Raw genomic sequence first — 23,510 nt, 5'->3', positions numbered from 1 at the left:
AATCAAAGGGCATTAAAACAGTGTTGGCACACAAACGAGGAGGTCTAAAAATGCTTTTATTGAACCATGATTAACACATTTTAAAAATGATTTTTTTTTCCAAGAAGCAAAACTGGGAGTCGCTATAGTGCTATGCCATACTATGATAGGAGACTAAAAAGAATGCTTTCAAGTAACCATATTTTTCTCTGCAGAAGCATAACCAGAACAGCAAAATGAATAACAGCTTTAAATATACTTGCTAGTTTCAGAATGTTGCAGGAGCTACGGAATGTATCAAATATATGTAAATGTGTGGCATGCCAGCTGTGATTGCAAAGCTAAAATGGCCTTTCTCTTAAAATTGACAATTCATAATCAACAATTAACGAGTATGTTCTCATTTACAAAGTCACAAGAGGCAAAGCAGCAGACTGAACACACTGTACAGCATTCAGAAATAGAACAGAAATGTGTAGCAAAGTACATTAAAGAGATAAGAAGAAAGCACACACGCGAAAAACAAAATACTTTAGAACTGTTACCTCTTTCTAGTTACAGAGGTTTTTCTTCCTTTTTAAATGTATTTATTTTTGTTGAACACCTTACCACTGCTGTGTTGTCTCCCTTTTTTAACTATTCCTTGATGCCAATGCTTTTTAATAGAAAAGCAAGCAAGCTCCCTCTTTCCATCACCTGATCCCCATCTTAAGGCTGATTAGATGTGTTATTTTATATGTACAAAGGCAAACTCAAGATAAGCAGGGCATCGCCAATGAAGTTAGTCTGCAACACCTTCTAACTGTACCAGCAATAACTAGTTTCTTCTGAGATCAGGCTGCTTTTGGGTCCCGTTTTAGGGAGCTTTTGGTTTAATTCTCAGAAATGAACATTCAAATGACAGCATTAGTCATGTAAGGTTACCACGTAACATTTGTGTCCCACAATCAGATTTTCTAATCTGCTGATCCTATTCTTACTGCTGAAAGCTCCTGTTTAACAAATTGGAAAGCAGCCAACTTGTTCATGAAACTGAAGCGCAAGTATTACTTTGGAAAAACAGAATGCAGCTTGCTCTTTAAAACCACAGCAAAAAAAAACAAACCAAAACGTTTAACACAACCAGAGCTGAGGCCAGTCAGAACATGGACCTTTTTTAAATGTACAACATGTGCATGTTAGTGGAAAGACTGTTCTCCGATTGGCTAAAGCTATGGTGTCAATCACACAACAAAACCCACCCACACCAACTGGTGTATTCTAGTACACACCACTGTCAACAACCAAAAATAAACTGTGTACTAGTTACAGAGCTAACATAACACCCAAAAAACGCCAAACAGATTTTAAACAAATTTTGTAAGACCCTCTATTCACGAGAAGACATATTATGTGTTCAACTCGTTTCTCATAGGGGTCACTATTGCTTTTAATCATTCAAATATTCAATTTTTGTTATCTTTTTCAAAGTTTTTTTTAAAAGTTCCTCAACCAATTTTTTGGCAATCAAAATGCAACGGGTACTTATCCGCGCTGAAAAGGTCCCAGGTAACCCGACATGGCCATGTTTCGGACCGCTGTCCTGCTTCAGGGGAAAAGAAGGAAACCGATTCAGATGCTTGTAGACTTGTAAAAAACTTCTTCTTACGGCGTCTTTATTCTGTGCCGGTCAATTTTTTCTAGCAGGCTGCACTTCAGCCCGGAAATACAGCGAAACATGGCCATGTCGGGTTACCTGGGACCTTTTTAGCGCGGATAAGTACCCGTTGCATTTTGATTGCCAAAAAATTGGTTGGGGAACTTTTAAAAAAAACTTTGAAAAAGATAACAAAAATTGAATATTTGAATGATTAAAAGCAATAGTGACCCCTATGAGAAACGAGTTGAACACATAATATGTCTTCTCGTGAATAGAGGGTCTTACAAAATTTGTTTAAAATCTGTTTGGAGTTTTTTGGGTGTTATGTTAGCTCTGTAACTAGTACACAGTTTATTTTTGGTTAAAGCTATGGTGTGCCATGATCTAGTTACAGCACTATCTAGTGGTCATTATTTAAAAAAAGAAAAAAAAAGTACAAGGTCGCTGCTAGCAGTGGTCTCCATCTTCTACATTTTTTTCCTAATGGGAAAAAGGAAGCAAGGTCAAAAAGCTTCCATGTCGGAAACCTGGCATGACCAGGCAGAAAATCATCATTGACGCTGTCTTTGGGATAAAGATCAATGTCCCCTTGTACTCTTCTAGCACTCATTTTCTAATCTGTCCTTTCTCAGCATTTTACAAGACACCATTTATCCTTCCCCAAAATTCCAGTCCCGCTGCTGATACCCATTATGGGGCAGATTTTCAAAGACCTACGCGCGTAAATCCAGGAGGATTTACGAGCGTAGGTGGGTTATGCGCACCAGGCCTATTTTCAAAAGGCCCGACGGCGCGCGTAAAGCCCCGGGACGCGTGTAAGACCCGGGGCTTGAAAAAAGGGGCGGGGCGTGGGCAGGGCATGGGCGGTCCGGGGGCAGGGTCAGCGGCTCCTGGCACAATGGCCATTTGCCTCTATGTCAGAGATCGTGTGCCAGCAATCGGCCGGCGCGCGCAAAAGATAAAATAAAGATCGGGGGGAGGGGGGTTAGAGTAGGGCTAGGGGGGGGGGAAAGGTTAGGGGAAGGGATTGGAAGGTCAGGCTAGGGGGAAGGGTACGGAGGAAGCCACAATTGTGCACCTGCGTGCACATGTTAATAAAATTGGGCCTATATGTGCACGCGTCGGGTAGCGCGCACATATAGGCCGCACGCACTTCTTTTAAAATCTGCCCCAATGTGTTTACATAGACCTGTCATATCCTGAGAGTGCGGCATTGACAGATACATAATATTATTCATATTAAATTACACTTGATATTCATTTTACTATGCAGGAAGGATGAAAGGGGATAATTTATAGTGAGATTTGAAACTGAGAACCTCACAAAGGTTAATAGGTAGACTTCTCAGAAACAAGAACTATCCTTCCAGCCTAACCTTTGATAAAGCGTTAAGAAGTCTGAGAGAGTAAAGTATATGTGGATCTTCCATAGAAAGGTTCACATTAAAGAATCTCTTTGCAAATGAAGCAGATTTCTTGATATGTTCTTAGCAAGTAAGAAACCATAGCCCTCAGGAATTCTGAGTATTTAAGGGCATCCCGAGAATCACTCTACCGCAGCAGAAGTCACCGGTGTACAAAGACAGATGTTGTATGCAAATCATTCTTAACAGCATATTTCAGTTTACTTATAACAGTTAGGACTCAGTTCTTCAGCAAGCTTTCTATACTCGAGATACTGCATTTGTTAATTCTGAAGCAATTAAACTAGCTCACTATGTACCTGTGAAATTCTCAGAGTTTAAAATATTGTACATTTTGCAGAGAAGGCAAAAAAAAAAAAATCTCAGCAGTATGAAATCAACTACATTTATCTGCTATAAACTCCTGTCCTTTTTCTACATTCCTTGTGAAATGGTGGTTTTCAAGAACTTTGAATTTGTGAAATCTGGAAACTGCCTTTCATTAGTTGAACAGTGTTTTGACTCGCTCCGAGTAACAGTCTAATCAAAGCAGAAAAACCTCATGTTTGTAACCACAGGGGCTGAGCAAAGATCGAAGCTTCTCGCTGCAAAAGAGGCGAAGAAATGAAGGTGTGCTGGTAAATCTATTCATATATGGTTGGGGGAGAGTTTTCACTGGTTTTGCCACTGGAACTTGAAAGGATATAACTGGATCTACAAGGCATCCATTTGCCAAGTAAAACTGAAAGGTGCCTCCTGAATTTTGTTCCAACAAAAGTGTAGAAAAAGGGATTAATGCAGCAGTGGAAGTAAGCTATGTTGCGACAAATGTAGAACGCATAGTCCAGCTCATTATTACAGCTGTCCCTGGCAGATACCTGAGATTTTTGCCTTGTTTTCAGAAAAACCACCACGTTGTAAGGGGTCCAGCACAGGAAAAAAACCAGCACAATGATGAAGATGAGCTTCACTGCCTTGTACTTCCCGTGCATTTTTGTTCTGAATAGTTTAACCACTATCAGTAAGTAACAATACAGAATTATGGCAAGAGGTATTAGAAAGAACAGTATCAGCTGCTGATAGTATCCCACCAGCTTCCAGGTCTGTATGTTGTCAGCTGCATACCCAGTTTCTTCACACAGAATGCCCTCTCTGAAATCTTTCCTTGTCCCGTAAAGGAAAAATTTGGGGATGGTGGCTAGGAGGCTGATGGCCCAGACTATGATGCTGGCCACCGTTGCATAGCAGATCCTTCTTGTTCTTGCAGCAGACACGGCATGGACCACTGCCAGGTACCGATCCATAGTCATCATGGTGAGGAACAGAATACAGCTGTAAAAGCCTAGATAGTACACTACAGTCATGAGCTTACACATGCCATCCCCAAAGATCCATTCTGAGGAGTAATAGGTAGCCCAGAAGGGGAGCGAGAAGGCAAACAGCAAGTCAGACACCACCAGATTCAGAATAAAGAGGTTTGTGACCGTTTTCATTTTTTCATATTTCACCAGGATGAACAAAATTAAGCCATTGCCCAGGATGCTGCAGATGAACACGAGGTGGTAGAAAATCGGAATGATGGAGGCCCCAAACTGGATGGTATCATGAGTCTCGCAGAGAAAGACCGGCTCTCCGTCCTCATATCCATAATTCTCTGTGGTCATGTCGATGGCTGCCGCCGTAGAGTTCTCAGGATTGCTCATGTCAGGAAGGTTGAGGGAAACTGCCCCACCAGTTTCTGTCCAGAATTTGTTTTGCTTTTTTTTCTTTCTCTTCAAATAAAAAGAAATAGTTGAGAAAATAAATGCATCAGTACTCTCAGATCTGTCTCAGTCAGTGTGGGCTCAGCAGGGGAGACGCATTCTCCCTGGTGCTGAAACTTTACACCTCTGCAGGGTCTGGATTCCACAGCCTCATCTGATCATTAGCAGGCATCCTCTGGACTGACTTTGGTTTGTTGCAAAATCAGGAAATGGTTGGGAGGTGCAAAGGCTGATGGATGGTGTTGAGAAGAATGGGAAACAGAAAAGATAAACCATCCAAGCAGATTGTTCTGAAAAAAAAAAAAAAAAGACAGCCTGATACTTAAGCATTTTTTTCCTTGGTCAGATTTAGATGTTTGGTTAGTCTTTTGGATCATGATTGCATAGGATGAGGTTTACTGTATACAGATGTTACCACTCCATTATATATTCTTTTTTATTCTTTGCACAATCTCTGAATGAAACGCTGTTATTGTCATTTGGCTGTTGAATGCTGACCTGAGAATAGTACTCCTTTTATAGTCCATTGACTAGATATGCAGTAGCTTCTCTGCTCTTCAATACCATCCATACCTGTAAAATTGACAGATACAACAAGTGTCAAACACATCATTAGGGGCATAGACCTGTCACCAGAATACAACATTGCAGTTACACGCAGTGCAGGCTCCATCCAGTGATGATTACAAACTAGTATCTGCTTGTTCGCTGTGGGAGCAAACTCTAGTTTTGTGTGAGTCAATCTGAAACTTCTTTTCTATCTCATTCTGAAAAGGGATAAATTACTAAAAGTTCATAGAGTTCATTTTTTAAAAACATTTTGTGCCTCTTGGAAATATTCTTTTGTAAGTCAGGCCCTGTGTATCTGAAACAATGCCTTGGCCATAGAGCAAAAATCTGTATGGATATGGTGTCAGAGTGAATAATCGAGGGATTCCAGTTTACAAACTTTCTGAGCTGTGCGATAGTCTTGCATCTGGAGATATTCAGCATCTAACATTTTTCTTGTGCTGCAAAAAAGAAAACATTTCTCGAGTTTCTTACACACCTGCAACAAGGAGGGTAATTTTCAATAGTGCGCTTGAGTCAGCACATACACACATAAGCCGGGACGTCTAAAGTTATGGCTGTATTTTACAAATTCTGAGACAGCGCATCTCTGACTTGAAAGTATGCATGTATGCTTCAATGCTCATGCAGTTTTTGAATGCCAAGAGCTGCATACCTTTCATGCATATTTTACAACATTACATGCATATATTTTCTGTTCAAAATAATGTGATGTGTACGTAATTAACGCAGTCTATGCACAGAGGAAGGTATTTTATAAAGAATGTATGTACTACGCTTATGGAAATGCTTACATTTATATATACTTTTAAGCACCAGTTCGCCAACACCTTCACTCGTGCACCCATACTTCTGCCAGTTCACTCAGCCCCTCCGGCACTTCACCCTGACTCCCTGCCCCTTAACCCTGACTTCCACCCAAAAACTGCAGACAAAAGACAAGCACAGTTTCAGTTCTGTGACTCAATTAGCAGGTGAAAAAGCGGGCATGTAAGTTCAGGAATGCATGCCTGCATACCACTTACAAAGTACTAACTTTTACATGAACTTATGAACTCTGCCCCAGGATGCCCCTAAACCATCCCCCATCTTTGCCTTTAACATGTACGCGTGGCACTGCTAGTACGCATATACTTCCAGCTTTTGCAAAATACTACTCGCACATGCACAAGCTACTTGCACGCATGACTTCTAGTTCTACGTGCGGAAACCTTCTGAAAATTCACCCCTTACAGAGTGGCGGCCATGGAAGTCGCTGCTGACAGCATCAGAATGCCTCTGCTTACACAGAAACTATCCGATTTGACAAGCTAGAATAAGCATCAGTTATTAATTCTTCCCATGAAGGTCCAATAAAATGTGGCATTAAAACTACCAAAGCAAAAGAAAGAAAAGAATGCTTACTCCTGAACTCTTCAGAAGCTTTCTCTTGGTTTATCTCATGAGCGACAGGAGAAGTGAGTGCCGGTTAAGGAAAGCACAGAACTGTCATTCTCACTTATTAAACTCAAGATATTGCAAGTAAAAAACAAACAGCAGGGATGTATGAAAATAAATCACAATGTCTGTAATAACTCTACCTCCAGGAACTAACAGTGCCCTTTCGTTTAACAAATATGTAAATCTCCCCCTCGGGCAGAATATTTGCATGTTTTGTTCACTTTACACAAGCTTTTGATTCCATCTGGCATCCTGGCCTCAAATTTAAATTTCTGCAAACTGGAATTAGGGGAAAAACTTATGATATAATTAATACCATGTATCCATCCACCAGCTATAAGGTAAGAATAAACAACTTGCGGACAGCTTCAGATAGGAGCTAGGAGTGAGACAGGGATGTGAGGTGAGCCACACACTCTTCAGTATCTACCTCAGGGCTCCCAACCTTTTGGGGAGCATGGACCCCTTGTCAATCTCCATAAATTTCACAGACCCCCACATGCATCTCTTTAACTTTTATTTATTTATTTAAAAGTTTTTCTATACCATCATTAAGCTAGTTACCATCATAACGGTTTACAGTAAGGCACATATAGAGGAGATTAGTTCATACTTTACAATGGGGGTGCCAATAGTATCCGGTAACAAATAAACATTAAAGGCTATTTGGTTTATGACATGGATTTTCCATTGATGTATATCTCCTAGGAGATAACATGTGGTTCATTCTTTGCATTACGGGTTATTGACTATGATTAGCTGTGTGATAAAAAATGAAAAAATAATTTCCAGGTAGGCACTTGGAGATTGTGTTAGGTGCTATATACCTGCTCTTCCTTACTTGTCTGTGCCATTCTCATTGTAAAAGGCCTGTTTGAAAAGCCAGGTTTTGAGGTTTGCTTTAAATAATTTATAATTTCTCTGGAGTCTTAGATCGAGGGGCATAGTATTCCATAATATGGGACCAGCCAGTGATAGTGCGTGTTCCCTGACCTGGGTTAGTCTTGCTGTTTTTACTGATGGAATGGTTAACAGAGCTTTGTTTGCTGATCTTAAATTTCTGTGAGGTACGGGTACTCGAAGTGCTGTGTTCAGCCATTCGGCTTTTTTGTTATGGATCAATTTGTGTATTGTGCAAAGTGCTTTGAAATGAACTCTTTGTTCGATGGGTAGCCAGTATAGTTCGGCTAGCGTCTCTGTGATGTGATCTTTTTTGCTTTTGCCGGTGAGAATTCGAGCTGCGGAATTTTGTAGTATTTGCAGTGGTCTTATTGTCATGTAAGGTAGACCAAGCAACAGTGCGTTGCAGTAGTCAGTGCTTGCAAATATTAGTGATTGAAGCACAGTACGGAAGTTTGGCAGAGATAGTAATGGTTTTAGTTTTCTAAGTACCATAGGTTTAGCATACCCTTCTTTAACCTTTAGTGATATGTGCTGTTTGAGGTTTAACTCAGGGTCTATAATGACGCCGAGGTTGCGTACCTTCTCTGCTAAATCGATTTTTTGGTTGCTATTGAGTATTATTGGAGTTTGTGTTACGTTCGTATTCTTTCTTTCTAGGTGTAGGAATTCAGTTTTATCATGTTAATTACCAATTCCATTTGGTTCAGTAGTTGTTTTATTATGTCAAGAAACATAATGGCTAAATTTATTGTTTTCTCAATGGTGTCCTCTATTGGTAGGATTAATTGAATGTCATCGGTGTACACGTAATGCAACAAAATGCCATACGGAAAACTGATTGGCAAAATAAATAATACTGTAAACTCCAGAATCATTTGTCATGTTTAAAATGTAATATTAAATAAGGAATGGTTTCTGATATAAACTGCACTCTCCCTCCTGTCCTCTATGTCTCCTTCATGAGTGCTATCCCCATCTCCACCATAACCCATTCTTAAGTTACTTCTCTCCTCCCGTGCCTCGCTCCACCTATGGACCCTTCCTGAGTGCTCTCCCTCCTGCTCTTTCCTCCCTGTAGCCCCTTCTCTGGTTCTGGTCCTCCTTCCTTCCTCATGTGACCCCCCTTCCCAAGTGCCCACCCTCCTGTCCTCTCCCCTCCTCATCCCTTCCCTCCTGCCCTGATGCCCCTATCCCTGGTCTTTCCTTAACATCATCCCTTCTGTTCTCTCCCCTTCCTTGGTCCTCCCCCTCAAGGATCCTTCCTTAATGCTTCTCCTGTGGTGTTTTTTTATATTACACTTTTCAGACACTTTCAAAAGTGGATTACATGCAGGTACTGTTCCTTCCTCCCCTTCCTCCATGGCCCCTTTCTAAATGTTGAACCTCCTGCCACTATGGCTCCTTCTGAGTGCCTTTCCATCCTCCCTCTCCCTATGGCCCCTTCCCAAATGTTCTTTTATTTATTTGTTTGTTTGTTTGTTTACTTATTTGTTTATTTATTTACTTATTTATTTGGATTTATTACCCACCTTTTTGAATAAGAAATGTACCCAAGACAGAGTACAACATATTCAAAAGGTAACATACAGCCTGAAGGAAACTTCAATAAGGACTCAACTTGATATCCATCAATGGCAGGACTACTAAACAAGGTAAAATGTAGAACAGGACTTGAAATAGGTCAAAAGCAGGACTAAGAATAGAACAAACCTCAGTAAAATCAACACAGGACTAATTAGATAAGAATACAAACATCTCAGCTCAACAGTAGGTCATAGAAACATGTTCAAGGCACTCTTATAAATACAGACATCCTAGTGAAACATCAGATTGCAGCAGCACATTTAAGTCACCTCATATGTTGCCAATCAATTTATAGCACTCCCTTCTTCCCTCCTCCCATTTAAGGCCCTTTCTAAGTGCTTTCAATATTATACCTGCTCTCGTGCCCTTCCTTTTGCTGATCCCTTCTCCTCCCTTTTCTGAGTGCCCCTTCCCTCCTACCTTCCTTCCCTTCGATCCCCATTGTGGTCTTAATCTTTCCTCAGTGCAGCTTTTCCCCCTCACTGTCAAGCCAGCAGGCAGCCAGATTGTTACATTTGCCAACTTGCGGGCTTCCCCTGCAAGCCAGTGCACTCAGATAAGCCCGTCGACGCTCGTCTCTACTTCACTGCAGGGCTTTCCACTAGGTGCATGTGCATGGCGCAAACCTAACTTTAAAGCCCCATGGCAGGAATTACTTTGGCCAGCTTCGGAAGATGGACGTCACATATTTAAACCCTAGCCATGCAACAGTCAGTTGCCTCAGCAATGGTCACCTGCAATCTGCAGAAGGAGTTGTTACTTCTGGTGTTCCTGATCCTGCCTTCTTGATCCTAAGTTCCAGGCTCTGCTTGCCTTATCTCTCCAAACCCTGCTTGCCTCCCCTGCCCAGCCTGCCTCAAGCAATTCAGGCTAGTGTTTGAAGAACCTGGACAGACCTCTTCCCTGGCCGTTGACCTGCTGTGGATTTCCCAAGGCACCCACACCTTAGGCATATATGCTATAAGGTTCTGCACCTTAGACTCTGAGCTACATTGGGGAAAGGATAGCCTCATGGTTATATTTCTACAAGGGCTGTGAGGAAGTATCAAGGATGATTTAGCGGGCCGAGACATCCATACCTTGCTGGATGCCTTGATTTCTCTAGCTGGCCGTATTGACCACCGTTTTCAGGAAAGGGCTAGAGAGAATAATTCTACTCAGCAACTATTAACCCTGGTACCATGCTTCTAATGGCCTTTGTCTCCAGCACCCACTTCAGATACGCGAATAACCGAGGAACCCATGCAACTTGGCAGAAGTAAAGTTTCTCCAAAGGAGAAACTTCACAGGAGACAGATGAGCTTATGTCTCTACTGTGCAGGCAGGGGGCACATGGTATCAAATTGACCAGAGAAGCATGGAAACGTGTGTGCCTAGAGTTGACTGGGGAGGCAACCCTAGGTCTTACATTTTCCTCCCCTCAACTATTCATCCCTGTTATGATCTCCACAGGGAAATCCCAACTAAACACAGAGGCCTTTCTTGATTCCGGAGCCGGAGCCCTTGTCCACCAATACCAGATTCGTACCACTCTACAGAAACAAACTCGTGACCATTTTCTCCATCTATGGGGATCCCCTTCCCAGCCAACTCACAGAGATTGCCATTCCCCTATCTCTGCACACCAGGATCCTTCATTCAGAAACCATTTTGTTCCATGTAATCTGTCGAGCAGTGAATCTCATCATTCTGGGTCTGCCTTGGCTCCAGCAGCATCAGCCTGTAATTGACTGGGCCTCTATGGAATTAGCCCAATGGAATCCTTGTTCCACCACCTGCCGGGCATCCGTTCAGCATCCAGTTTGTTTAGCCAGAATGGCTACTGTGCCCAAACTTCCTCCACAGTATGCCATTGGTATGTTCTCCAAACAGTGGGCAGAGATGCTACCACCGCATCACCCTTATGACTGCAGCATCAAACTCCTCCCTGACAAAATACCTCCATGAGAAAGAGTCTTTCAGTTGTCCCCACCAGAGACCAAGGCCATGAGTGAATATATTAAAGAAAATTTGGCCAGGGGATTTATCCGGCTCTCCATGTCTCCCGCAGGAGCAGGCTTTTTCTTCGTAGCCAAAAAAGATGGGACACTCAGACCTTGCATTGGCTACAGATACTTTAATGTCATTACAAAAAAAAATAATTACCCATTATCATTCTTCTCTGAACTATTCAATCACTTATAGGTTGCTAAAATCTTTACCAAGCTAGACCTGAGAGGAGTCTATAACCTTATTTCCATCAAACAAGGTGATGAATGGAAAACAGCCTTCAATACTCAGAATGGTCACTACAAATACCTTGTGATACCCTATTGCTCTGCAATGCTCTGGCTGTGTTTCAAAACATGGTCAACATAATCTTCCAAGATCTTCTCTATTCTTATGTCGTGGTTTACTTAATGATATACTCATCTACTCCCAGTCTTTGGCTTCTCATCGAGAACACTTGAGACATATTTCAGCAATTATGGGAGCACCATCTCTATGCAAAACTTGAGAAGTGCCTCTTTGAACAAGAGCAACTTCCCTTCCTGGGCTACATCATTTTTCTCACTGGCCTCCTGTTGGATCCAGTAAAACAGAAAGCCATCCTGGATTGGCTCCAGGCAGTTGGCTTCTGGGCCCTATAACACTTCCTAGGATTCACCAATTACTACCACTAGTTCATTCCGGGGTATTCCATTCTAGCGATCCCGCTTACAGCCTTGACCAGGAATGGAGCAGACACCCGGAACTAGTCTCAGGAAGCCATTGATGCTGTTCAAGCACTAAAACATGCCTTCTTTTAAGGTTCTTGCCTGTGACATCCAGACCCTGAATGTCCCTTCATTGTGGAGGTAGATGCCTCTACCCTCAGCGTAGGAGCAGTATTCAGTCAACACAATACCAAAGGGACCCTTTTACCATGCTCCTTCTTCTCCGGTGTAAAAAAACAACACAATTAGAGATTGTGACCTTCTGGCAGTAAAGTTGGCATTAGCAGTGTGGTGAGACCTCCTAGAAGGTGCCAAGTACTGGATCACCATCTACACAGACCAAAAGAGCTTGGAGTATCTCCAGCAAGCCCAACAACTCAATTTTTGTCAGGCCCACTGGTCCCTCTTCTTTTGCCAGATTGATTTTGAGCTCCGCTGCTGGCCAGCACTGGAAAATGATGTCACATGGCTGGGTATTTAAACTCAAAACATGCAACAGTCTGATGCCTCAGCAACAGGTCACCTGCATTCTGTAGAGAGAGTTCTACTTCTGGAGTTCCTGATCCTGCCCTCTTGGTTCTGTGTTACAAGCCATGCCTGTCTCATCTCTCCATGTCCTGCCTGCCTTGTCCTTCCAGCCCTGTTGTTTTCATCCTTCCCAGTGTCTTCCTTGCCTGCTCTTGGACCGACTACTGGATTTGACCCCAGTCTGAACTCTGATCATCCTTTCCAGCTGTCTGCCTCTAATCTCAGCCTGAATTCTGACCGTCTTGCCCACTGCCTGCTCTGACCTCAGCCTTGACCTTGACCATCCTTGACTGCCACCTGCCTCTGACCCTAGCCATGACTGGGACCTATGCCAGTTCCAACTTTCTTGAGACTCACTTCTAAGACCTGCCGGCTCCCGGTACCCAAAGGCTCAATCCAATGGGAAAGGGACTGGTATAGGTGAAGCTCTAGAACAGTCTCCAACTAGTCTAGTCCCACTAGCTGTTTGGGAATATCTACAGGGCCTTCTCTGTAGATTGAGCCAATATCCCCACAGCAGCAAGAGTCAATGAACCTTAAACAGAGCACATGTTGCAGTGGCCAGAAATGTTACTCAGGGTCATCACCCTGTGTGCTGCTGCCTCTGGTCATATAGACCAGCAGCTATTGAAAGTGCTGTTGGCAGCGCACTTTCCCTTCATCTCATGGCACAGCTTCAGACTCTTCTTGGTGGCAGTCACTCTTCCCTGCCTCCTCTCCATGCTGATTTTGGCTTCTTGAGGTTCACATTTAGCTGCTGACTGGCTCGGCAAGTTAGTCAGATAAAGTTATCCGGTTAACTTAGCCTATATATATTCAGCATTGCAGCCATGTCGCTGAATATATCTGACTATCCTAAAGTTAGCTGGATAAATTTATCTGAAAAACTTTAGAACACGTCTACAGGCTGACAAGTCTTAGCCGGATAATTTATCCAGCTAACTCAGCTCCTCCCAGTTTTGCTCCTGGAATCTCTAACTTATTCAGCCAAAGTTTAGCTGGATAAAAAGTTATCCAGGTACATGTTATCTGGATAAATGCTCAAATATTCATTTAGGTGGATAACTTCTGAGTTATTCATCTAAATGTCTTTGTATATGGACCTCCTTGAGGATTCAATCTTCCTCTAAGCATGGGATCAGGCAATGGGATCAGGAGATCCATATTCAGCTGCTGTGCGGCTTGGCTATTCAGCCTGATAAATTTATCTAGCTAACTTGGCCCATATATTCAGCAGTGTGGCTGTACTGCTTAATATACCCAGCTATCTTAAAGTTAGCCACATAGGTTTATCCGGCTAACTTCAGGACAGGTCTATAAGCCAACCAGAGTTAGCTGGATATGTTATTCAGCTAACTCTAAATTTCTGAGTTAGCTGGATAGCTTATCTAGCTACTTCAACTCCTTGCAAGAATACCTCTGGAACAACTCTAACGTATCCAGCTAACTTTTTAACCAGCTAGAATTTAGCCAGATAAATGTCCAAATCTTCATTTCGCTGGATATCATCTGAGTCATTTTATTCCCCACCCCAAAAGGTCCACAAGAGAACCTAAACCTGCTAGGAACCTACTGCAAATCATGCTAGGAACCTACTGTAAACCATGGGTCCTGCAGTAAACTTTGAAGACAAAACTATAATTTTCCAGAAAAAGCCAAAAACATCTCCCACACAAATTCAAATTCTTTCCAAATAAATAAGAAGTTGAACATATCCTAGAATATACATGCCTGAGATCAAGTGTATCTAGGAGTTTTACATTGGCTATAAAGGCACTATAAGAACACACTCTCAGAACCCTAGATGCAACAAAGAAATATCTACTGCTACTGAAACTACTATTAAAATTATTTAATAGAATCATTCAAACAATCTTCTTATGTGGCAGTGAGGCCTATTATTAAGCCCAAACTATACAGAATGGGATGGAACCCTAATAGAAATCCCATATGTCTAGTTCTGTATTCCATGTCCACATAAACACTCCTAATAGCAGGTACAGAGCAGCATTAGGATACTTCCACTTAATACGCACCATGCAGAAAAGAATATTCAGATCCTGGTGTTACCTCAGTAACAGTGACACAAACTCACTTTACTACCAGGCAGCACTGTGAAGTAACAAAAAAAACCCCCAGCAAAACCACACTTAGCACAGATGTAGCAAACTTGCCATACCAAAACAGCACTAACACCCAGAACTGAAACAATAACAACCCAGCCTACAAAAAGGCAGCAATGCAAATATTGGAATATGCCCTAGAACATCAATACACTTCTTATAAGAAGGTGCAGATTGGAGGACAAAACAAACAGGACTTCTACAGATCCCTAAACAGAAACTACATGCTAACAGAACACCTCACCTTGGTCATACACAAAGAACACAGACCCTCACCAGATACAGAATAAGTGACCACAAACTAGGGACCCACTATTCAGAGCTGTCTGCTTAAGTTACAATGTATATTCAGCAGCATGGCTAAACCACTGAATATACGTGTATAACTAAGCGCCTTGCCGGATAATTCTAATTGGCTAAGTCTAGACATGCTGTCGGGTGCATATAAATTATCTGAATAAGTTATGTAGCTAAATCGCTCCACCCCAATTCACCCACTACATGTCCACAACTTATGTGGCTTCTTAGCCACATAAGACTCTACTTATCCAGTTAAATATTACTGAATGCGCTTTGAATATTGACCTTTAAAAATAGGAATATGCAGACAAATACAAAACTGGAAAAACTAAGAAATCAGACTCTGTATGCAAGGCAACATGGGAGAAATACAAAGATATCAGTGAAGCACATTTCCCAAATCTGAAAGAGAAAATCCAAAACTTCCTCTAAAAATGTGGAAAAGAGGATTTGCATTCAGACAACAACCAACAAGGAATGAACTTCACAATCTGGGTAAACAAATAAGCGTGAGGGTTGCTTGCTTATTATGGTGGTTACTATCCTAAACCAATTAAGCCTGATACATCACTTTGAATGCATATACAGCATTGCTTTCTGCTTCTATGGCAGGGGGAAATGTGGAAAAGAGGATTTGCATTCAGACAACAACCAACAAGGACTGAACTTCACAATCTGAGTAAACAAATAAGGGTGGGGGTAGCTTGCTTATTGCAGTGGTTACTACCCTAAACCAATTAAGCCTGATACTTCAATTTGAATACATATACAGCATTGCTCTTTGCTTCAATGGCAAGGAAAATTTGGAAAAAAGGATTTACATTCAGACAACATCCAACAAGGCATTGATCTGTGCAGTCTGGGTAAACAAGCATCGGGGTAACTTGCTTGATGCGGTGGTTACTACCCTTAACCATTAAGCCTTATGATTTACCTTTGATGCAACTCCAACATTAATCTCTGCATCAATGGCAGGGGGTGGCAGGAAATTCGAATAAAACAGTTACCAACAAGGGCCCTGAACTTGGTAGTTGGTGAAACAGATAAGTATGGGAAAAAAGTGTGGGATCTTGCTGGGCAGACTGGAATAGGCCATTTAGTCTTTTTCTGCTGTCATTTCTATGTTTCTATAAATGGTAAATTTTCCCAATGAAAAAAGGTGAATAGTGGAGTGCCCCAGGGATCTGTTCTGGGACCAATGCTTTTAATATATTTATAAAAGAGCTGGAAATGGGAACAACAAGTGAGGTGATCATATTTGTCAATGACACAAAATTATTCAAAATTGTTAAATCACAAGAGGATTCAGAGAAATTGCAAGAAAACCTTGCAAAAGTGGAAAACTGGGCATGCAAATAGAAAAGCAAGTGCAAAGTGATGCACTTAGTGGTAGATTTTAAAAGGTGCGTGCAGGAGTAGATTTGTTCATGCAACCTGGCGTGAACAAATCTACTCCCGATTTTATAACATGCGCGCACATGTTATAAAATACAGGGTCGGCGCGCACAAGGCTGTGCAAAATCAGCAGCCTGCATGCGCCGAGCCACGCAGCCATCCTCCATTCCCTCCGAGGCCGCTCCAAAATCGGAGCGACCTCGGAGGGAACTTTCCTTCCAGCCCCCCCACCTTCCCCTCCCTTTTCCTACCTAACCCACCCCCCAGCCCTAACTAATTTCCCTTCCACCTTTATTTTACAAGTTACGCCTGCCCGAGGCAGGCATAACTTGCGCTTGCCGGCCGGCTGCTGGCGCTTCATGTTTCGGTCCAGGGGCTGGTCCAGAGGCCATGGCCATGCCCCCAGAATGCCCCTGGGCTGGAACCACGCCCACAGCCACGCCCCCGGAGTGCCCCCGATGATGCGCCAGCCGCGACACGCCCCCGAACGCTCCCCCAGGAAATCCCCAGGACTTGCGCGTGTCCTGGGGCTTGCGCGCACCGACGACCCTATGCAAGATAGGCTCAGCATGCGCAGGGGGTGGAAGGGGCAGATTTTGGGGGATTACGCACGTAACCCTTTGAAAATCTGCCCCTATGAGAAGAGTAACCCATATTATAACTACACAAAGCAAGGATCCACATTAGGAGTCATCATTCAGGAAAAGGACCTAGGCATCATCTTTGATATTTATTTATTTATTGAGTTTTATATACTGTCCGGTTTCGCCATCACAACGTTTTACAAAGTTTTGATGTTAACAGAGTGTCCAAAAAGTCATATGCTTGTTAACATAGTTATCTTAGTCGTTCTAAACATAGTTTGGTTGTTAAATTGTACAGGTTAACTTACATGCTTTGGATTGGTTCTGTATGTTTATAGGGAGGAAAGTTGGTTCTGTATGTTTATAGGGAGAGAAGTTGTTTCATAGAGTCATAGGGTGTTTTGGTAGGCTTTGGTGATAAACATTGAAATCTTCTGCTCATGTGCAGAAGCAGCCAAGAAAGCAAATAGAATGTTAGGGATTATTAGGAAAGGAATGGAGAATAATGCAGAGAATATCATAATACCTCTGTATCTCTCCATTGTGCAAACTCATCTTGAATACTGTGTGCAATTTCAGTCACTTCATCTCAAAAAGGATATAGCAGAATTAGAAAAGGTATAGAGAAAGGTGTCCAAAATAATACAGTAAAGGGGATGGAACAATTCCCCTATGAGGAAAAGCTAAAGAGGTTAGGACTCTTTAGCCTGGAGAACAGATGTCTGAGGGGAAATATGATAGAGGTCTATAAAATAATGAGTGGAATGTAACAAGTAAACATTAATCGGTTTACTTTTTCAAAGAGTACAAAGGAATACAAAGACTAGGGGACACACAATGAAGTTACTTGATGATACATTTAAAACTAATAAGAGAAAATATTTTTTTACTCAACGTATATTTAAGCTCTAAAATTCATTGCCAGAGGATGTAGTTAGTTATAGCTATTAGTGTAGCTGCGTTTAAAAAAGATTGGACAAGTTCCTTTAGGAAAAGTCCATAAACCATTACTAAGGTGGAGTTGCAGAAATCTACTGTTTATACCTAGGATAAGCAGCATGGAATCTATCTACACCTTGGGATCATGCCAATTATTTGTGACTTGGATTGGCCACTGTTGGAAACAGGATCCTGGGCTTGATGGAACTTTGGTCTGACTCAGTATGGCAAATGTTATGTACTTACTATATATACTTAAGTATCTTGATGATATATACTGTAACCCAAACTCCTCATTTTCTGCGGCAGGTTTTTCAAGATATTGAGGCAAGAGTTAGCAAATTGTTCAGCAAACTTTTCAAAATGCTATGGCAATTGTGTGACAAATTGTCTTAATTGTACATAAAGATTCACATCTCTCAATAGGTAAAAAAAAAAATCACATTTTTTATTGAAAACCTTTCACATTGTTTTAAAATAATATTAAAACTATATAATAAATACAAAATTTACCAAATACAAAATTCAACTATTTATCAAGGAAAGGCATATATTTATATTATAAACTTTTATCAGTGAAATGTCCCTTTTGTTTTGAATTGAAATATAGTGCAGATGTGCAGCTATCCTTTTAATATTTTTTTGAGAAAGTCTTTGCTTTCCGAGTATAAGAGCTCATGAATTCTGAAAAAGCCCAGTATGAGCAGTTTGTCATATTATTTATGTATTTATTTATTTATTTAAGGCTTTTATATACTGACTTTCTTGATACAAATCAAATCAACTCAGTTTACATCGAACTAAGCAGTAACTATAAACCAACCAATCAACAAGAGACAATTTAAAAGGAGCATAAAGTTACATTATAACAAGGATGCCTTAACTGGGAGTAGGAAAAAAGAGAGGGAGAACGAAGATAAAGTACAATATTCGATAGAGTATGGGAGGGAGGCAAGGAGCCGACCTCATGATAACTTGTAAGCGTGATTTAGCATTTGTTTATTTACATAAGTGATGGAACAATTCTAAGTCAGGCTGTTGGGCTGGAGGCTCGGAAGGCTTGGCAGAACAGCCATGTCTTTAGTTTCTTTTTAAAAGTTAGTAGACAAGTTTCCTGCCTGAGGAGAGGCATAGCGTTCCAGATGGAGGGACCTGTGATAGAGAATGTCCTGTCTCTGATGTTTGAATGGTGTACGATTTTGATTGGAGGAACATGTAAGGATCCCCTGTAGGCATCCCTTAAGGGTCTGGCCGTCGAGGGCAATTTGAGAGGGTGTAGCAGATCGAGAGGGGTCTGATGGTGAATATTTTTGTGGATAATTGTGAGTGATTTATGGAGAATCCTGAAGTTTACTGGGAGCCAGTGAAGATCTTTTAGAATGGGAGAGATATGCGCTCTCCGATTGGTATTCTTCAAAATTCTCGCCGCTGCATTTTGGAGCAACTGGAGGGGTTTTATAGTAGAAGCCGGGAGACCTTGCAAGATGGAATTGCAGTAGTCGATCTTGGAGAACAGAATGGATTGGAAGACAGATCTGAAATCGTAATGGAATAGGAGTGGTTTGAGTTTTTTGAGTACTTGTAGCTTGTATAAGCACTCCTTTGTAGTGTGTTTTATAAATTGCTTTAGGTTCAAGTGACTATCAATTATGACTCCAAGATCTCTAGCGTGGGATACTGTTAATTATACTGAAATTAATCATGCTGTTAATTACACTGAAAAATTCCTGGTATACACTGGGCACATGGTAACAGACACAAAAAGGGGTTGAATTAGCACAGTGAAACTTGTCAGCAGTAGTGCCAGTCATCAAGGCTTCTATGAATTGAAATCAATGCCGTATCTGCCAGCTGTGAAACACCAGCAGTTGTAGAATTTCAAAAACACATCCAGGTCATTGTGGTTGGTGAATGGTTGACTGCATATGCATAATTTTGTTTTCATCTATAAAACTATGAAGTCAATCCACACAGCTTTCAGCTGGGATAAACTGGTAGAAAAACTGTGGAAACATGATTGGTCATGTTCCTTCCTTCTCCCATCCCCAACTAGCTCCAGTGTCTAGCTTGAAATTTTTAAAACATGCATTAGTTTATTCCCCCTTAGACTTTCATGGGACCAAAAGCAAATGAACAGAAAAGGATGTGGAATTTTCAGAGGAATGTGCCCCATGTGGTTTGGTTGATCCAAACCAAACTGAAAATTGCCTCATTCAGATCAATTTTCATATTCGGATCATCTGAATGCTCATCTCTAATTATTATTAATTGCGCAAAAAAACTTTCTCGTTGCCAAGGTAGAACCACATTAAAGCATTAAATCAGGTTTCTAGTGTATAGCACTGGTTAATTTTAACTTATCATTTATCTCTACCACAAAAGCCTAATTGTAAATATTTTTAGGAACAGCACTTCTAGACTCAGATGCAAGCAGATAGCATCTGACATACATTTATAGAGACTGTGAGAAAAATTTTTTTTTTATTTATAAAATTTTTGAGAGATTTACAATGTAAACCATAGGAAAATATAGTTATTGTTGCACTTGGGGGTGGACCCTTGTCCTGGAGCAGTGGAGAACGGCTCCCTGGTAGGGACCAGGAAGCACTGGGGGGAGACAGAAGCTAGGATGAGCTTCACCACTGGAAGCCCGCAGTCCCCCCAGATGGAGCCCAGAGGGACCCAGGCCGCTTAGACTTAGGTGGGCCTCGCAGGTTCTCCTGGAGAGATGATAGACAGGCGTGCCCACAGACAGGAGAGGAGTGTGATCGGGTTCGAGACTGGAGGTCAGATGGATCAAGGAGGACCAGAACAGCGTAGGCGATGAAAAGGCAAGGAACAGGTCCAGAATCTGGAGACGTAGTCAATCAGGCAGAGGTCAGAATCCGAGGGGCAGTCTGAGGAGTGGTTAACAAAGCAGGGGTCCAGTTCCGGAGGTCAGACGAGGTCACAGGCAGGCCGAGGTCACAAGGCAGGCAGCAGGCAGAGTAGTCAAGGAGCAAGCTGAGGTCAGAAGGCAGGCAGCAGGCAGAAGGGTCAAGGAACAAGCTGAGGTCAGTACCAGTGAGACAGTCTGAAGGTACTACCTGGAGAGACGACAGACGAACACAGGAACAAGAGGACACTGGAATGGAAGGATGCAGGAACAAGGCTGGAACAGAAGGATCCTGGAACGAGACTGGAACAAGGCTTAGAACACAGTGACAATCTAGCACAATATTAACCTGATTGCCAAGGCAAGGAAGTGCAGGCAGGGACTTCCTTATATCAGGCAGTCATTCAGGGTGCGCCGCGGAGCTAGGAGACTGGGCGGTCCACGCATGTGCATGTAGGGATGTGGCCAACGCCATGGAAGGCGCTGAACTCCGACGTGAGGCCTGGTGTGCGGTGGAAGGCCCGGTGACCGCCGCCGCGGGACACCGAGGCCTGGAAGAGCTCGCAGCTGCCGCTAGCGAGGCCGACCTGGGACCTGCCGTGGAACCAGAGAGGTGAGCAGGCCCGTGCGCAGGCCAGACGCGGACGGGGTGCGCAACAGTTATATTATCAAACAATTTAAAAAATGCAATCAAAATCACTGAAAGAACTTTTGATATGCTTGCATCTCATCCACAAAAAAGAGAAGGAGAAGACAAAGGGAAAACATAAAACACCTGTAGTCGGTTAGACTGAGGAGTTAGCAATATGTTATGAGTTAGACTGTGGAGTTAGCAATCTGTTATCGGTTGGACTGCGGAGTTAGCAATCTGTAGATGGAGCCGCTAGGAATTAGCAGTCTGTTAGGGTTTGCTCCTCACAAGGGGAGGAGTTAGCAATCCTGTTGAGCTTTGCTCCCCCAGAGGGGAGGAGCTAGCAATCTGTTAGCGACTCTGATAGGGTTAGTAGTCTGTTGGCAAATTGTTATAGAGTTGCTCCCCAGAGGGGAGAAGTCAGCAACCGTATAAGATCTGCTCTTCCAGAGGGGAGGAGATAGTATCTGATATGGATCTCCGCACAGAGTGGCAACCTGATATACAAGAGTTCCCCTGAAGGGAGGTGTTGGCCATCTGTATGGTTCCTGCTAAAAAGTAGCAATTGGCTATGATACAGTTCCTGAGGAAGGAGATGTTAGCAACAGTTGAGGGTTAGACTGCAAGGTAGCAGTTTGTTGTACTCAGCTCTTGAAGTGTGAGAGATGAGCACTCTAATGTAGAATGGTGAATCCTTGGGCCGATGGCAGATGACAGCGCCCTCAGGAGGATATCATGAGAGGGACCACCAACTAGGCTGGAGTATAGAGACAGACACAGATAGTTCTTTATTAGACAGGAAGTAGAACCAGCAGAGGTGGCAGTAGTGAACTAATGTGGCTGGCAGGGCTAAAGTCCTTCAGATCCTGGAACTGCTATCTCCGGGTTTGCTGAGCTATAGAGAGAGACTCATAGATAGTGAGTAGACAGGGTATGCTGGATACATAACCAGAAGCAGATGATACACTCACATAGATTAATAAGAAGGCTCAGTAGCTGGAGAGAGTTAGGCCCTCGAGGAGCGAGTACCTGGTTCCAGGGACAACTTTGAGAGAGCAATGGTAACTCACAGTTATCTATCTCTGTAATGGTTTCTAGGCAATAGAGAATAGTTAATATATTCAGGAATAGGAGCCTCTAGGCGAGTACTAGTTCCTATATACAAACTGAAAAGAACTCACAATATCTGTATATGAAATAGCTTCTGAGATAGAAGAGAGTCTTCGGAGGGTTTAAGGAACATGGGCCCTCGAGGAGCGAGTACCAGTTCCTATCTGCAATCTGTAATAATAACTCACGTTCTCCGTAACTGCAATAGCGTCTTAGACAGAAGAGAATCTTCAGATTTCTAGGAACATGGGCCCTCGAGGAGCGAGTACCAGTTCCTATTTGCAACTGGAATAGAAACTCACAATGTTCACGTCTGCGATCGCTTCCAGGCAATAGGGAGTCTTCTGAGCGTTCAGGGACATAGGCCCTCGAGGAGCGAGTACCGGATCCTGTCTTAGCAATCTGAAAACAAGAAGAGAGAGCGGGGCCCCCAAGGAGCGGGTAGCCCTGGTAAGTTTGAAGAGGCTGAGCAGCGGAGAATGAAGCGGGTCGAGATGATCCCCGCAATCAATCCCTTGCTAACTCAATTCATAAGTGTAAGCAAAGACCTTTTATGTTGGAAGCAGATGACGTCACTACGGAGGGACGCCCCCGAGGTTCGCGCCCTTGCTGGTACAAACTTCGGAGCGCGCACGCGCCCTACATCATCAGGAATATGGCGGATCCGCAGCGTCAGGCCAGCCTGGGGACTTCGGGAAGAAACGACGAGGAGAAGCTGCGGCAACAACTGTCCATCAGACCCGAAGGGAGTCGCCTCAGGGCTAGAGAGGGTGGAGCGAGGGCAAGAACAGGTACGAACGCAACAATGTAGAATTTTGCCTTCTAACAAGCTGTGATAAGTATTAACTTGGACCCTAAGAAAATAACTTTCAAACAACTACACATGGTGATAGATATGTGCGTATGTGACCACACATAGATTTACTATTGTATTTTATAACACGCTCATATGATATACCTGCATTTTATAAAATATGCATATCTCTACTTTGAAACCACGTATATCAATACTTTGAAACTACGTATATCAATGCATTGAACACATGCA

The 23,510-nt window shown here is 42.6% G+C and overlaps 1 protein-coding gene across 1 annotated transcript; it reads right to left on the bottom strand.

Moving 5' to 3' along the window:
* Window positions 1–2,447: 2,447 nt before the first annotated feature.
* Window positions 2,448–5,000, bottom strand: LOC115084591 (C-C chemokine receptor type 3-like). The gene has a single exon (XM_029589657.1). The coding sequence runs from the start codon at window positions 4,722–4,724 to the stop codon at window positions 3,666–3,668; it is 1,059 nt and encodes a 352-aa protein (XP_029445517.1). The 5' UTR covers window positions 4,725–5,000; the 3' UTR covers window positions 2,448–3,665.
* Window positions 5,001–23,510: the final 18,510 nt, after the last annotated feature.

This window comes from Rhinatrema bivittatum, chromosome 2 (genome assembly GCF_901001135.1).
Source record: "Rhinatrema bivittatum chromosome 2, aRhiBiv1.1, whole genome shotgun sequence".
In the NCBI taxonomy this organism is placed as follows: Eukaryota; Metazoa; Chordata; class Amphibia; order Gymnophiona; family Rhinatrematidae; genus Rhinatrema; species Rhinatrema bivittatum.
This window is presented reverse-complemented; position numbering and strand designations above follow the sequence as displayed.

What these genes read in the sequence shown, in the direction of transcription:
- LOC115084591 (XM_029589657.1), bottom strand. Translation starts at nt 4,724, where the DNA reads ATGAGCAATCCTGAGAACTCTACGGCGGCAGCCATCGACATGACCACA.